General features: G+C 36.9%; 1 protein-coding gene across 4 annotated transcripts in view; it reads left to right on the top strand.

Moving 5' to 3' along the window:
• PPHLN1 (periphilin 1) overlaps window positions 1-13246 on the top strand; it is a 54463-nt gene that overhangs the window by 33382 nt on the left and 7835 nt on the right. For 3 of the 4 annotated variants that reach the window (XM_072401469.1, XM_072401467.1, XM_072401468.1), the window contains 2 exons: window positions 195-326; window positions 1400-1540. In XM_072401469.1, the coding sequence (XP_072257570.1) occupies window positions 195-326; window positions 1400-1540 (273 nt within the window). The remainder of the gene's footprint in view (window positions 1-194; window positions 327-1399; window positions 1541-13246) is intronic. The other variant, XM_072401471.1, reaches the window with a different exon arrangement.

The raw sequence follows: 13246 nt of genomic DNA, 5'->3' as shown, positions 1-13246 counted from the left end.
TATATATATATATATATATATATATATATATATATATATATATCCCTGTTGAGTTCACCTGTATGTCTCCAGGACCTAGATTAGACACATACACATCTCTCAGCATATGGCAAACAGATCTTAACAGGTGATCGGTTACAAATAGGAATACATCTATCACGCACTTCATAAACTAAATGATTTGCGTTTTACAGAGCATAGACCAAGATAAAGGAAGTCGTCTGTCAGAGATTGCTTTCGTGGAAGCTGCCTGCAAGTGGGTTTCTGAGAAAATGGAGAAAGTGTCTGAAAGCAATGTACCTGAAGCCACTGAAGACTTTGTAAAAGTATATATCGTTTCAATGGAATGGTTTTCTAGTGAAAATTTTAGGTGTGCAGGGTTATTTTTAAGGTTATGCAAAATATATTTATGTTAAAACAGTTGCACACCAAAGTGTTTTGTTTTTAAAGGGGTATTGCCTTTTTATTTTCCATTTAGCTACAGTGTTTTGTTTTCCTTGTTATCCCTGTAGTAACTTTGCATATATCTGACAAGACTACATGTTTTGCAATCCAATATACAGTATATTGCCAAAAATGTGAACCATTACACCTATGTGAGCTTTAAAGGTTTATAGTCATGAGCTAGTACTAATATTGCGTTCTGTTGCATCTACTTTACCTTTAGCATTTTGTGCTCATGCAAACAAGAGAGCATGTGTGAGGTCAGGTACTGATGATTGACAAGAATGCCTGGTTTAATAAATTCTAGTTCATACCAAAGATGTTTGATAGGGTTGAGGTCTGGACAGTGTGTAGACGACTTCCTGCACACCAAAGTTTTCAAAACAAATCTTTCTGGACCTGACTTTGTGTAAAGGGGCTCAGTCATGCTGTCCCAGATAGCGGCATTCCCCAAACTGTTGAAACAAGTCTGAAAGTGTGCAGTTGTCTACAATGTCTTAACAGTGATTTGCATTAATAGTACACTTTACTGAAAATACCTAAACCCAAAAATTTGGAAGAGTGTCTACATATTTTTTGGCCATGTAGTGTACACTGAAAAAAATAATCCAACTTCAGGGTACTTAAAGGCCTTTATATAATCATGGTAAAACCTGCTGTTTTTGACATTTTGAAGTTTCTAGAGCACAGAACTGATCACACTCTACGGCAATTCATAAGCATATAAGAAAAACAAACTAGTAGCAGGATTTTTGAGAACTGCATGTAGAAGTAGTCAGCAGGGCCAGAGTAGCATCTAAAATTGTTTTTGGCTATGTCATACTGCTGAATGGCTAACAAAGGCTTGTATGTTGGCCTTTAATATTTCTGTACAGACTTGGCTCCCTACTGTATATACTGAATTTATTCTCATTAATATAACCACTTATCCAGCTGTCTGACATTGTTTCCTAAGGCAGGATCATCTTCTGCTTTATATGGGGACCAGCCAGCGGACTTAGAAGCTAATGTGCCTGGGAATTCAGAACTCTACGAATCAAATCCAATTAGTAACCGATCAAAAGCCATTGCAGCAAAGACTAAAGAAATAGAAGAGGTAAGCGAAGAACACAATTAATTTTGGCCTTTTATTATAAATAGTCATTTGACTGCTTTCTCTCCCCTTTTCAGGGTTTGTGGGTGCACCAATGTTACACAGTCGTGTCCCTCAATAGGTGAGGGACCACAGACAGCTTGCACCTGCTGTCAATTACCAGGGAGGAGGGCAAGGCTAACTGATACCACTGATGTGGGTATGGCCAGCCTCTTCCTCCAAGGTGACTGTGCCAAGTGAATAAGAGAAGATGTTACATCACCAAGTACAGTTGTAGTTCAGTGGTGGCCAAGTGAAAAGGTTGACCAGTACTGAAAGGAAGGAAAATATAAGCGCTTTGATTTTATGTCTGTTGGTCATGCCAATAAAATTATACACACGTGTAGAGCACTAAACAGGAGAGCCAATCTCTCCCCAGCAGCACTGATAAAAAGAGCAGCTAGTATTTTCAGAAGGCTGCATTTAGACTTAATATTCTCCACACAACACACAAAACAGTGGTAAAACACAACTTAACCTCACAAATACAGAACTGTTACCATCAATGACCATCAATAATAACAGTCCATGATGTTACCATCAATGACCGTGATCAGGTTGAAAACATTTCATGACTTAAAACCTAAAGGAAAACTGAACAAAGATGGTGGCAACAAGGAACCAGACAGCTGTCTCAGTGCTGGAGGGGCAGATAAGTCTTTCAATATGTGCAAATAGGCTGAGCATGTTTGCACAATATGGCAGTGGAGTTCACTTCCATTTGCAACAGTGTAGAGAATTTGTTTAAAATTTCAGAGATAATCGCACACCGCTTTCAACCCAACCGCATTCTGGACATTCTAACATGAGTGTTGATGTCGCTTTTACAATTGATTATTATATTATGGAGGTGTTCCTGTGAAGTTGTTTTTTTAAATACCTATTTTAGATAATGTCTGGACGAGTAATTTAACTTTACAGCTTTCTTGTTACAGTGACTTCAGAGACTGTGCATTTAGCTTTTCATTGCTTCCCATCTCTGAGCTGTCACGTCTTGGATTTACTGCTTTAATCTTTTAGATGAAATGTTCCCTACCTAACATTTTCCATGGAAGCCTTTTGAATCAAGTAACAGGTTGAAAGCCAGTAATGTGTTGTATTAAATTTAGATTTAAAATAAACAATGTAACATTCTCCTTTACTTTGCTTTTTACACCTTCCTAGCAGTGTATTCTCAAGAGCAACATTTTATGAATGAGAATTTACATTACTTGTGTCTCCTTATGTTTTACCCCTTTTTTTGCTAGACACGAGGTTGTCAGTATTTTTATTTTCCATCCTGTTGGTATTTGTGTTTTACGTTTCTAAAATTGAGTTTATTTAAACAGTTTAATGGTAGTGTTTTCAGAATTAGAATGATTTTTAATCTTTTCATTTGTATAGCTTCTTTATATTTCATAATGTGTCCCAGTATATACTTGGGAGATTTACCTCCCATGTTGATTAAAGAAAACCTGCAAATCTAGCTTACCCACAGTTGCATCCTTCCTGATTGGCCAGGCCAGGATGATGTAACCCATTCAATTATTTCCGGCACACAGAGAGAAAGCCGGGAATTCCGGGTATCATGGCAATCGATTCTGAATTTAGATAGAACTGCATAGTGACTTTTTCCTTGTAATTTATTTTTGCACCGGCAACAGTTTACTGTAACATTTCCTAACTCGGGAAGTGTTCTGTTTTGTTTTGTTAAACCTTTACAGAAAGTATTTTTTTTTATCCCAAAAAAAAAAATTACGATAATTCTGACAAAAAAGTGACATGATTTTATTTTTAAGGTTGTCCGTATTTTAAAAAGCATTGTGTGGGTAAAAGATGGACTAGGTAAAGGAATGGGAAGTCCAGGAGTTCAGAAACAGTAGAGGCATTGTTGTGCAATGCTGTGACTTGTAATTCAACATAAATTGAAGAGATGGTAGTAAAATAGACTGGGGATTGTCTCATACAGAGCAAGAATGCACATCAATTGAATATGCTGGAGGTTTAGGCCAGTGATATTTGCTAAAATAGTAATTCTACAAAGGTGGTAGGGAGATTCCACACATTTAGTTCACAGGGAATACTTTCATCAAAGTTTAAGAGATTCAAAAAGCTGAGGATTAGGAAGGGTTCTTAAAGCTGATAGGGATTCTTTGATACCCCCTTAGCCAGGTGATTGATTGGGCTATAGCCTAACTACACCATGGCTGTAAACTAATGGAAGTCCTGCAGACCTAGATAAAACCTAAAGACTGTCAAATCGTACCCCAGGGTGACACCAGAAATGTATTTCAAAATGCTATAAAGGATCTGCCTTTATCTATGTCTCCATGGATGCCAGGGTACTGAGTGTGGGCTATAGATCAGAGTTGCGTAAAGTCTTTATTTGAAATAGTTTGGTTAAGAGCTAGCTAGGAGGTCCATACACAGACATAAAGTCTCCTGACACATTATTGCAAAATCCTTCCCTATGTGATGATGCATAACAACACATCTAGTCAGCAGTTTATTGCTAGCAGTGTGACCTTAAGTGACTCGATCTGCTCCTACAGTAAGATAATGGGCTCAGGAAGCAGTCCGTTTCCAGTCAGTGATTTGTTTATCTAGGTAATATGTGAATTATTAGTAAATCACTCCACCAAAAATTCTGTGGATCTGGAATTTTTACAGTTTCCATGTCATGATTGATCTTTTTTAGATGATCAATCAAATTCCTCATAAAGTATGATTCAACCTTAAGCCTTATATGTTTATTAAAGATGTTTAAAAGGAGTACGTTAGACCTCTGGACTTTCCCTTATATCTTTTCAGTACCAAAAACAAATCTTGGCATGCAAAGCTTCTGGTGTTTAACTTCAGTCCTAAATGATTAATTTATGGCATTCATGAGCTTGTCTGTGTACAATGTATTATCTCTATTGTTCTTATAGCACTTTATTAGTTATCTTTTGTGACACCCTAAGGCTAGGTTCACATCGGCAATGAGGTTCCAATGTGTTTACAGCTTTCTCCAGCCAGAAACTTCTGCCTTTCTTTAGATGCTATATGACGGTGTCTCCGGTGGCAGCCCTATTGGGAATGAAAAGGGACGGCAGTCGGGGGTACTAGTACCACTCACTGCAGCCAGCTGTCAGATGTGTAGATACTGGTTATTTATGAACCAGCACCATGCGGGTCTTTGAAGGGCTGATAAAGTGCCAGCTGTGGGGAGCTGCATGGGATCGCATGATTCAGAGACAGGTTTGCCCTTCCCAGAGAAAGGTCCTTGTACAGGTTAATGGTTGGTAAGCACTTTTGTTTTTACTTTTCCAAATTAGGCTTTGTAATGGAAATGGAAGAATTAGTATATTTTTGCATAATTGTAGCTGTGACCACTTCGCTTTAAAGATATATTGTATGCCAACATATGCACACCCACCTCTGTCAAGAGTTTTGGCCCTTTTCAGCGCTGACCATGGAGAAAGAACTAAAATGTGCTATCCAAATAGGTGAGGATTTATAAGCATAGACATCAGTTGTCATATTTTCTACATACATTGTCTGATTATCTCACAAAAATTGTAGGGTCCTGGTTGTATATACAAGAGCATGATCAGAGTGTTTTATCTGTCTATATCTAGGTTGGCATTATCATTTTTTTTTTCTTTTAGTAATTATCATTCATGTTTAAAAATCAGCAGCTAGTATGCGTAGTCTACATAGTTTGAGTTCTATGCACATCATATACATGGGTAAGTGTTTGGATCTTTTTTAACTGACTGCCCTTCTCACAACACTGCTTGAGAACTGAAAACAAACTTGGGTATTTATTTGAAGAAAAATACATCACATTTACACAGGAAATGTTGACTGACATTTATTTTTGTTTGATAAAACTCTTAATAAAGCCACAAGTGCTCTACATTTTATGTTTATACCAGTACACAGAGCGACATACTCCCGTATGTGTATCCTACAAGTGCCTATATATTGTGTTTATGTTTTACAGTCTGTTTTTTAAAGTGCCATTTTGAAAGTTGTGGTTCATTTTCCTGTTGGCATTTGATATAAATGTCTGCATAAACACAGGCATTAAGTAAACGCGTGGAAGTTTAGCTTTCAACCTCTGGGCCCAGTAACTTGTTAACTGTTTATTTTGGTTTCGCTCCACGTTGTAAATTTCTGCTCCACTGATTTCACCATCAACCTAAAAGCGTATGTTTGTCATTGCCCGAATAAATGATACTCGCTGAACAGAATAATCCTTGTTCTTGTTGAAGACTGAAATGTACTACACAATTTCAAAAGCATATAAATGATAATTTTATGACTGTCTTTTAGTAATGTATGCTTTGGAAATCCTTAAGTAATTCATTTTATTATGGCCATGGCAGGATTTGCCAACTTGCCGTCCAACATTCAGTTATGAAGCGGTATGTCTACACTGTAAACAAGGCTAATTAAAATTGTAAATCTGAAACTCGCATTTGTGTGGCATATAAAACTTGTGCTTAAAAGATCAAAGCCTGTTCCAATTTGAGTGGGTGGGCTTGAACTGAAATATAGGCAGTTTGAACAAGCAGCTTGTCACTACCCTTTCTAAAGCCGAAGTATAACCTCAGAATCAAGAGAAGTGCCGTTAACTTAGGTTTCTGGTCACTCGGTCATTGGTTGCTTTGTTGGCAAACTTGGGATTCTGTACTGATTACAATATTCAGTGTTAATATCACATATACAAACATGTAGTCTGTATTTGATAGCTGAGATGGTTAAAGATTGAATTGTATTTTGCACACTTTTTTTTGGGCTTGGACTAATCCCAAACAGTAATGAGAAGAAACAAAGACTGCTCTTTTTTCCTAACATTTACCTGTTTTAATCAAGGGATACAAAGGCTATTTATTGACCTGACACAGAGCTCCCTATTATTAAAGTCTGGCTAAAGGCAAAACCTTTTTGGGTAGATTAGGGTAAGGGGATAGAACCACTTTCTGATTGTTATTGCTGTCCTCATTATAAAGATTATTTTAAATTGTTCTGATTACCAGTGTAACAAAATAAAATTGATGGTAATCCAAAATTGTAAATTGCTATAACAGAATTAAATAGGAAATCCTCCAATGGAACAATTGGTACCATCCAAATTGGAGACGTCTCTCACCTCTTCAGTTCAGTCTATAGGATAGGAAATGTAAGGACTTTATTATCTCAAATAATAATTATAGTAAATGCTTTCCCCTACTTTTTCCATAATGGGGGTAAAAAAACATTTTTAGGACAATTTCTCTCTCTTTCTGAAAAATTGCACTACTTTGCCTCTGGGAATGAGGGCATTAAAGCTAATCTGTTGCATTGTCCTACGATAAAAAGGTAAGAGTGTTTGTTTATTTGTCAGATTATTAAATTTGAAAAACTTCTGCTTTGCTAATTCATTTTTTTTTTTTTTTACTAATTCTTGGTTGGTAAAACTGTTTCTTAAACTTGCCAACAACTTTGAAGTGAAAGGTCCTACCTGTTTGCATAAAAGTTGAACTGATTACATTTTTTCTCATGTTACATGGTTTGGTAAATCTCAAGACAATTGCACAATCAGATTTTAACACATGTGTAAAAACCTTTTATACAAGCAATCTTTTTTAAAATACTGGTATTTGCATAAGCTTTTCAGCCACAAATTGGGGTAGGTGAGGAACATTGTAAATTGTTTATTACCACTCTTTTGTAAGCCCCCTGAGAGATTGGGAAGGATGCAGCAATAATACATAGTAAAAAAAACTACAACCTACCACTCTGTGTTTATTTGGGATTTTCACAAAATGTATTAATTTTTGTTCTTTTATTTCTCCTACTGAGAGGCACAGTGGATCATTTGTATGATACTTTATTGTGCTGTTCTTTTTAAAACTGTTCTGCACTAAAGATCTCCAGTATGGAATTTCTCCGTCTTGCACTCTATCCATCCACACATACAGAGCAGTCCCTCTTCAGGCACAAACACACCCGCACTGAGGTTCCTTCAAATATCCGTCAGTTGCTTTTACAGAGCGCTTCCCCTTGATGTCCGTGCCATAATTAAAACAAGATTTTGTGTGGACGGTTTCCAAATCCACATATTTAGGCTTTCAGAAAAATACTGCAGCTCTTTGTGCATGTCTTTAAAGAACATGTCAATCTAACCAGTGAAATTAAAGAGGAACTTCACTTTCAAATGAAGTGCCCTAAAGCACTGATCTTCACCATTCTGAGTACAAGTTTACTGCCTAGTCCGAACATACCTTCATCTGATATCCACAGCTTTGTTTGCATCATTCACAGCAATCATCTGTCCTTTCTGGGTCTCTTTATGGATTTCTCTAGACACGAATGGGGTCATTTCCAGGACATCTACATTCCTGTAAGAAGGAGATGTATTCTTTGCTATGGTGGGCTCAGATAAAAGTCGAGCTGGTCCCTACCCCATCTCCAGAACCTCTACATTTTTTCAGCCTTATCTCAAGGCAAAATCTTTCTTCTGCCCACCCCCCTCTGACCTTTTACCCTTACTTTAGTTTTTCTTACCCTTTGAATAAACCTATAATTGCCTAATTTCCCCATCCAGGTTCCTTTACCGCATCACTTCTGGTTGCAGGGGACTATTAATGTAGCATTGCAGATGTTCCTGTCTGTCCTTTTTTCTTTAGCTCCATTGCTGCTGCATCCTCTTATCCTTTCCCATATGAGCTAAATCCTGTACATCATTAGGAGTTCTCCATATCATGCAGGCAGAATACCCAAGGGTAACCCCACCTAAAAGGGGGGGGGGGGGGCGAAAGATTAGGCCTGAAGCATCACATGACTATAAAAAATAAGGGAGGGGGGGAAATCTTTGAGATCTGGTTTATTTGAGGTGCCTGTCACTTTAATAATAAGAAGGATAGTAAGGCTCAGCTTGTATTTATAAAGCCTAGATGTGTACCGAATGACTGGATTGTAATAGGTTTACTTTTAGTAAGTATTTGTAAGCTAAATTATTGTTTAAAAATACTTATTATTAATTATTTAAAACTTGTGTTTCTCCTAAAGTCTAATTCTTTATAGTAAAGTGTCAGCTCTCTGACTTTGTTAACCCTGTGTTATCATGGTAGCAATAAATATTTTGGTGCTATCACAGCTCATTCTTTAATTTCAAGATTTCCAGTTTTTGGCTTCTGGGGTAGTATGTGACAGCAGGCTGCAGTTTAACAGCTCACAGCTGTGGTAAATATTGTGTTTGGTAGTATTAGCCTTTCAATTTGGAACCGGAACAGACATTGGCATTCTGAGTTGAGATTCACAGGTTAGACTACATTGGCAGAATACACAGAAAGAACATCACATAGTTGAAGATTCGTATAGTGTTTTCAACTGTGTTTGGTATAATGGCTGGGCAGCTATGATTTTGGTGCATTGTATTTCCATGGATCAGATTGTAATCAAGGAGGTTGTTTTATGAGGAACACAAATGCCAAGACTTTACGCTGACGTTTTTGGTTCATTAACTGGAAATAATTCCATGTTGGAGCAACATTACGTGTTTGGTTGACTCTGCTAAATTTTAAATCTTGACAAAGGTCCTTTTTGGCCCCTTTTTTTAAATGTAATCCTTTGTGGTGTTTTCAAAAATAAAAAATCCTGCTAGTCCCTGTGAGTTTTTTCCTCTGTGTTCTTATTGACACTGATTAAACATGCCCCCTTCTCCCTGCTATGCACCCACCTTTATCAGTGATGAATGAGTTGAACTTTTTCCTGGAGCTGCAAAAAAATAAAGGGGGAGAAAAGTTGTATGTGATACTGTTTTAGTGCCTGACTAATTCTGCTGTCTGTGGAAGCAAATCTTTAACTGGAAAGCTATGTAGGAGATTGTTGTCATCCATGTAATGGTGCGATACACTCTCTTGTTGCTTTTGCAGAACAAACAAGGGGATTTTGCTTTTGAATTGTTTAAAAAAAAAAAAAAAAAAAAAAAAAAGCTTAACTAATCTGAAAAAAAACGGGAGCAGTGCAAAAGAACCATAAAAAGAAGAAAAGTGCTTACTTTTTCTGTTGCCCAAACTTTCAAACATTGCTTTAGTTTTGTAAAATGGTCCTTTGAAGTCTACTGAAATCAACACTTTCAAAAGAGTTGATCTCCAGAGTCCATTTCAAGACAATTTATGGTTCTTTCTACTGACCTTCATGTTACTAGTGTAATCCATGAATGTTAGCAGAAGAAACCTTATGAGGTTTATATTCGTGGAAGTGTTGGATGTAAGGATTTTAGGAAATCCCTAAATACAGTGGTGCCCCTCAGTGGTGCATATCAGCTCAGCTAGTCACCACGTCCCCCATATTAAGCTTGTACCAGCATCCAGTAAGCAATGACATAAAACATTTTCTATGCTTCAGCAAATGGCTCGGAGGCCATTACAATATATGGCTGTTTTTACAGTATTATAGATAACAGAGAGGAAATAAAACCCTAACCCAAAAGAAGTGATACATGTGAAAGGTATGCTTTAGCACAGAATATTAGCATGATGTTGCAGCAGTGGAAAGAACCAGAATTTCATATTATGTGCAAAAATTGTTACCTATTGCAGCATTTTGCAGAATAATATATATTTGCACTGAAGGTGTAAGCTTTATTATTACTACTTGTACTGCTAAAACCACTGCTCGGATTTTGCTTGAATTAAAAAAAAAAAAATGAATTCCATTCCTCCATTTAGTAAACTGTGACTAAGTGATCCCTCTGGCTGTGCTTTAATAATGTCCTGCTGCTTGCTGGGTATTAGCATGAACATTTTTTCCTCCAAGGCTTGGCAAGTAAAGGCCTTGTGTAGCCCTTCTATCTTTTGATAAAATTGTATGTTGCCATCTTTTGTTTTAATGAATTAATGTTTTTGTTATGATTGTTTGTTAGAATGTAATGTGTAGTTACTAATCATCTCATTTTTAACCAAGGCTTCTTATTGTTATTCACCTGGCACAATGCTTCATTTTGTCAGTTGCTGTGGCTTTTTATTGATGTTGCCATTTTTTTGTTGGGCGAAAGATATACTTAATTATTAGACATTACTGTCCTTTTACTGGCAAAATGTACTAGTGTACTATACTGAAATAACAAAAAGGACAATGTATGCCTATCTGTGTGATAGTGTGAGAGAAGGTAAATGTATTAGTAAATATATTGACAGCATAATATAATATTTATGGGAACTCTGGTATGTCCATTTTCAATTAGACCATGCAGATGGTAAGTATGTGGTAGTTATATTGTGATCTGTATAGATTAAATTTCCTGTGTGGTGTCTGAACAGTAGCGGTGTTAAATATGAGTTTGTTTTTTTTAGGAAACTCAACAAAATTCTTTCTTCATATAGCAAATATTATCTGTTTAATTAGGCTAGTACCAGTCTTGAAAAAGTGTGAGGTTGGCTAGGAATTTCCATGTCTCATAACCCACAATTATATGTTATCACTTAGCTTTGATTGACAAGTTTGCAAGCTACAAACCTTGAGCTAGCATCTGACTTTTCGCTCTTGTGCTTTGTTGGTAAATATCCCCCAGTGAGATTTTAATGGGTTTTACTTTCTTAAGCTACCCGCAGACTTCAGAGGCAAAATGTGAGCACTGGAGATGTTTCTCCTGAGCATGCATGTTTTTGTACAGGTCAATAGAATGGGGGAGAGCAGAAGCACATCTATGAAAGAAACAATTAATAACTGGCACCTCGTCATAAACACATAGATCTTCAGATGTAAATTAGCTTTTGCAATGCCAGCAATATATCATTTATTAAACAAATGTGAGTAAAGCAGAGGTGCCTTGTGTGGACAATTAAGACATCCTGAAACTCTTGTATTCAGAGAAACGATAAGAAAAAGTTCCAGGACCACCTAAATTACATCGGAAGACCTTTTCAAGCCAGGAATACACATAAAGTGCAAAGTTGATATCAGAAGTGTCAAAATATCAGGTCCATGCCTAGAGACAATTTTTTCACTACATAACATAATCCACATCTTGTGTCTCTGCACAAGGTAGGTTTAGCATTAGAATTTAACTACTAATGTGACTGAAACTTCTCACTATTGTGTTGTAATTAATTAAAGCAAACAGTGTCCCAAGTTTGGAGGTTCTAACTGATTAGACTAATATTTGTTCAGCAGCTGTTGGCTAATGAACTGCTGTAGCTTTTTTCAGGTACCAGTTTGTGATCTAATCTAAAGGAAAATGCACAATGGTACTGGTTATTTTGGCGTCTTATGTCACAGTAGATATGGTACTACTTTTAGTATTTTGTATTTATTGCACAGAAATGGTGGGTCTGTTTCTCAAATTAGTAATGACCACTGGCATAAAAAATATATATAAAAAAAACCTGTTGAAAGTTACTACTAAGATTTTGCAGATGGGCAGAGAAAATGTAAAGGAAATAGTATCCTTGGGAACAGAGATGATGAGAGAATTGGGCCATTTCCTTCTGCCCTCAGAGTGCTACAACATCAGTCTGAGCCACCAGATAAATTATCAGTAAAAACCGAGGCTGATAAAAGTCTGTAATGTTGTGAAATAACTGATGGTAGCCACAGAGGTAAAAGATTTTAGCTGATATATTTATAAGATTGCAGCGTCTCCTAAATAAACGCAACATCTGGCATTACTTGCATTATTTTCTCCACTCCCTCTTGCTGCCATAGACCAGTGGGTGGCAAAGACAAAAAATCCATTTAATATTCAATTTACATATAGGCTGGGACATTTACCACATCCAGAGCCTCAGCTCTGGGGATGATTTTCTTTTTGCCTTGAATTGAAACGGACTTGTTCTACTCTCTGGAATGTGTGCCCCAAATCCAAGTAGGCTGCCATTTTAGTGAATAGATCATACAAAAAATTACTATCAAGTGTAGTCCTTGATGTTTTGTTCTTTACACTTTTCAACGCTTTAATATTTTCTACTATGGCTGTTTAGCCAGCAAGTATTTGTTTACTTTGAGTTGTCTAAAAGCTGCATTGAGCCTCTCCTGAAAATTACAGTGGGCCATGTTTCCAGCTCCCTACCACATTGAAAAGGTGTCAGTGATGGACTCCAGTGTTGAGCCTCTGTCCTCTCCCTGTGCATTGTCATTCACAATGATGACGATAAAGCTGCTCTTTGAATGGCAAAGCACAGGACAGAGGCATAACTGGAGAACTGGGGTCTGTCAGGGACACCTTTCAGATGCTTCAAGAAGACACATCCTTCTAGGAAACCTGTACCAGGAGGATTATGTACACTTCCATTGCTTCCAACTTTTGTATACATTTTAGAACCATGTCCTGCGAGAATATTGTTAAGAACAAGGGTTCTGGTGCAGGTTTGGGGTAGAATGTAGTAACCATCAACCCACTAGAAAAGCAGATTGTAATTCATTTTACAATTGTAACACTTGAAGGTGAAAATACTTTGAAACTAAGTATTAATATTTGTTTTATTATTGCTCCCTGAAAGGTTTCCAGTTTTTTTTTCTGTTTTCCAATTTGATTTCTAATATTTACATTTCTGCTCTTCTAAATATTTTTTAAGTTCTGATATTGATAGGAAACACTTTATCAAGATCAGCTGACTCGGCTGTGTCTCCCAGGGAGTTCCTGACTAGCAAAGTAATCATTAGCAGTCTGTGCCCCAGAGCACTGTGAGGACTGACAGTGGAATGGAAGGCATCTCC

Source organism: Pyxicephalus adspersus, chromosome 2 (assembly GCF_032062135.1).
Source record: "Pyxicephalus adspersus chromosome 2, UCB_Pads_2.0, whole genome shotgun sequence".
Taxonomy (NCBI): Eukaryota; Metazoa; Chordata; class Amphibia; order Anura; family Pyxicephalidae; genus Pyxicephalus; species Pyxicephalus adspersus.
This window is presented reverse-complemented; position numbering and strand designations above follow the sequence as displayed.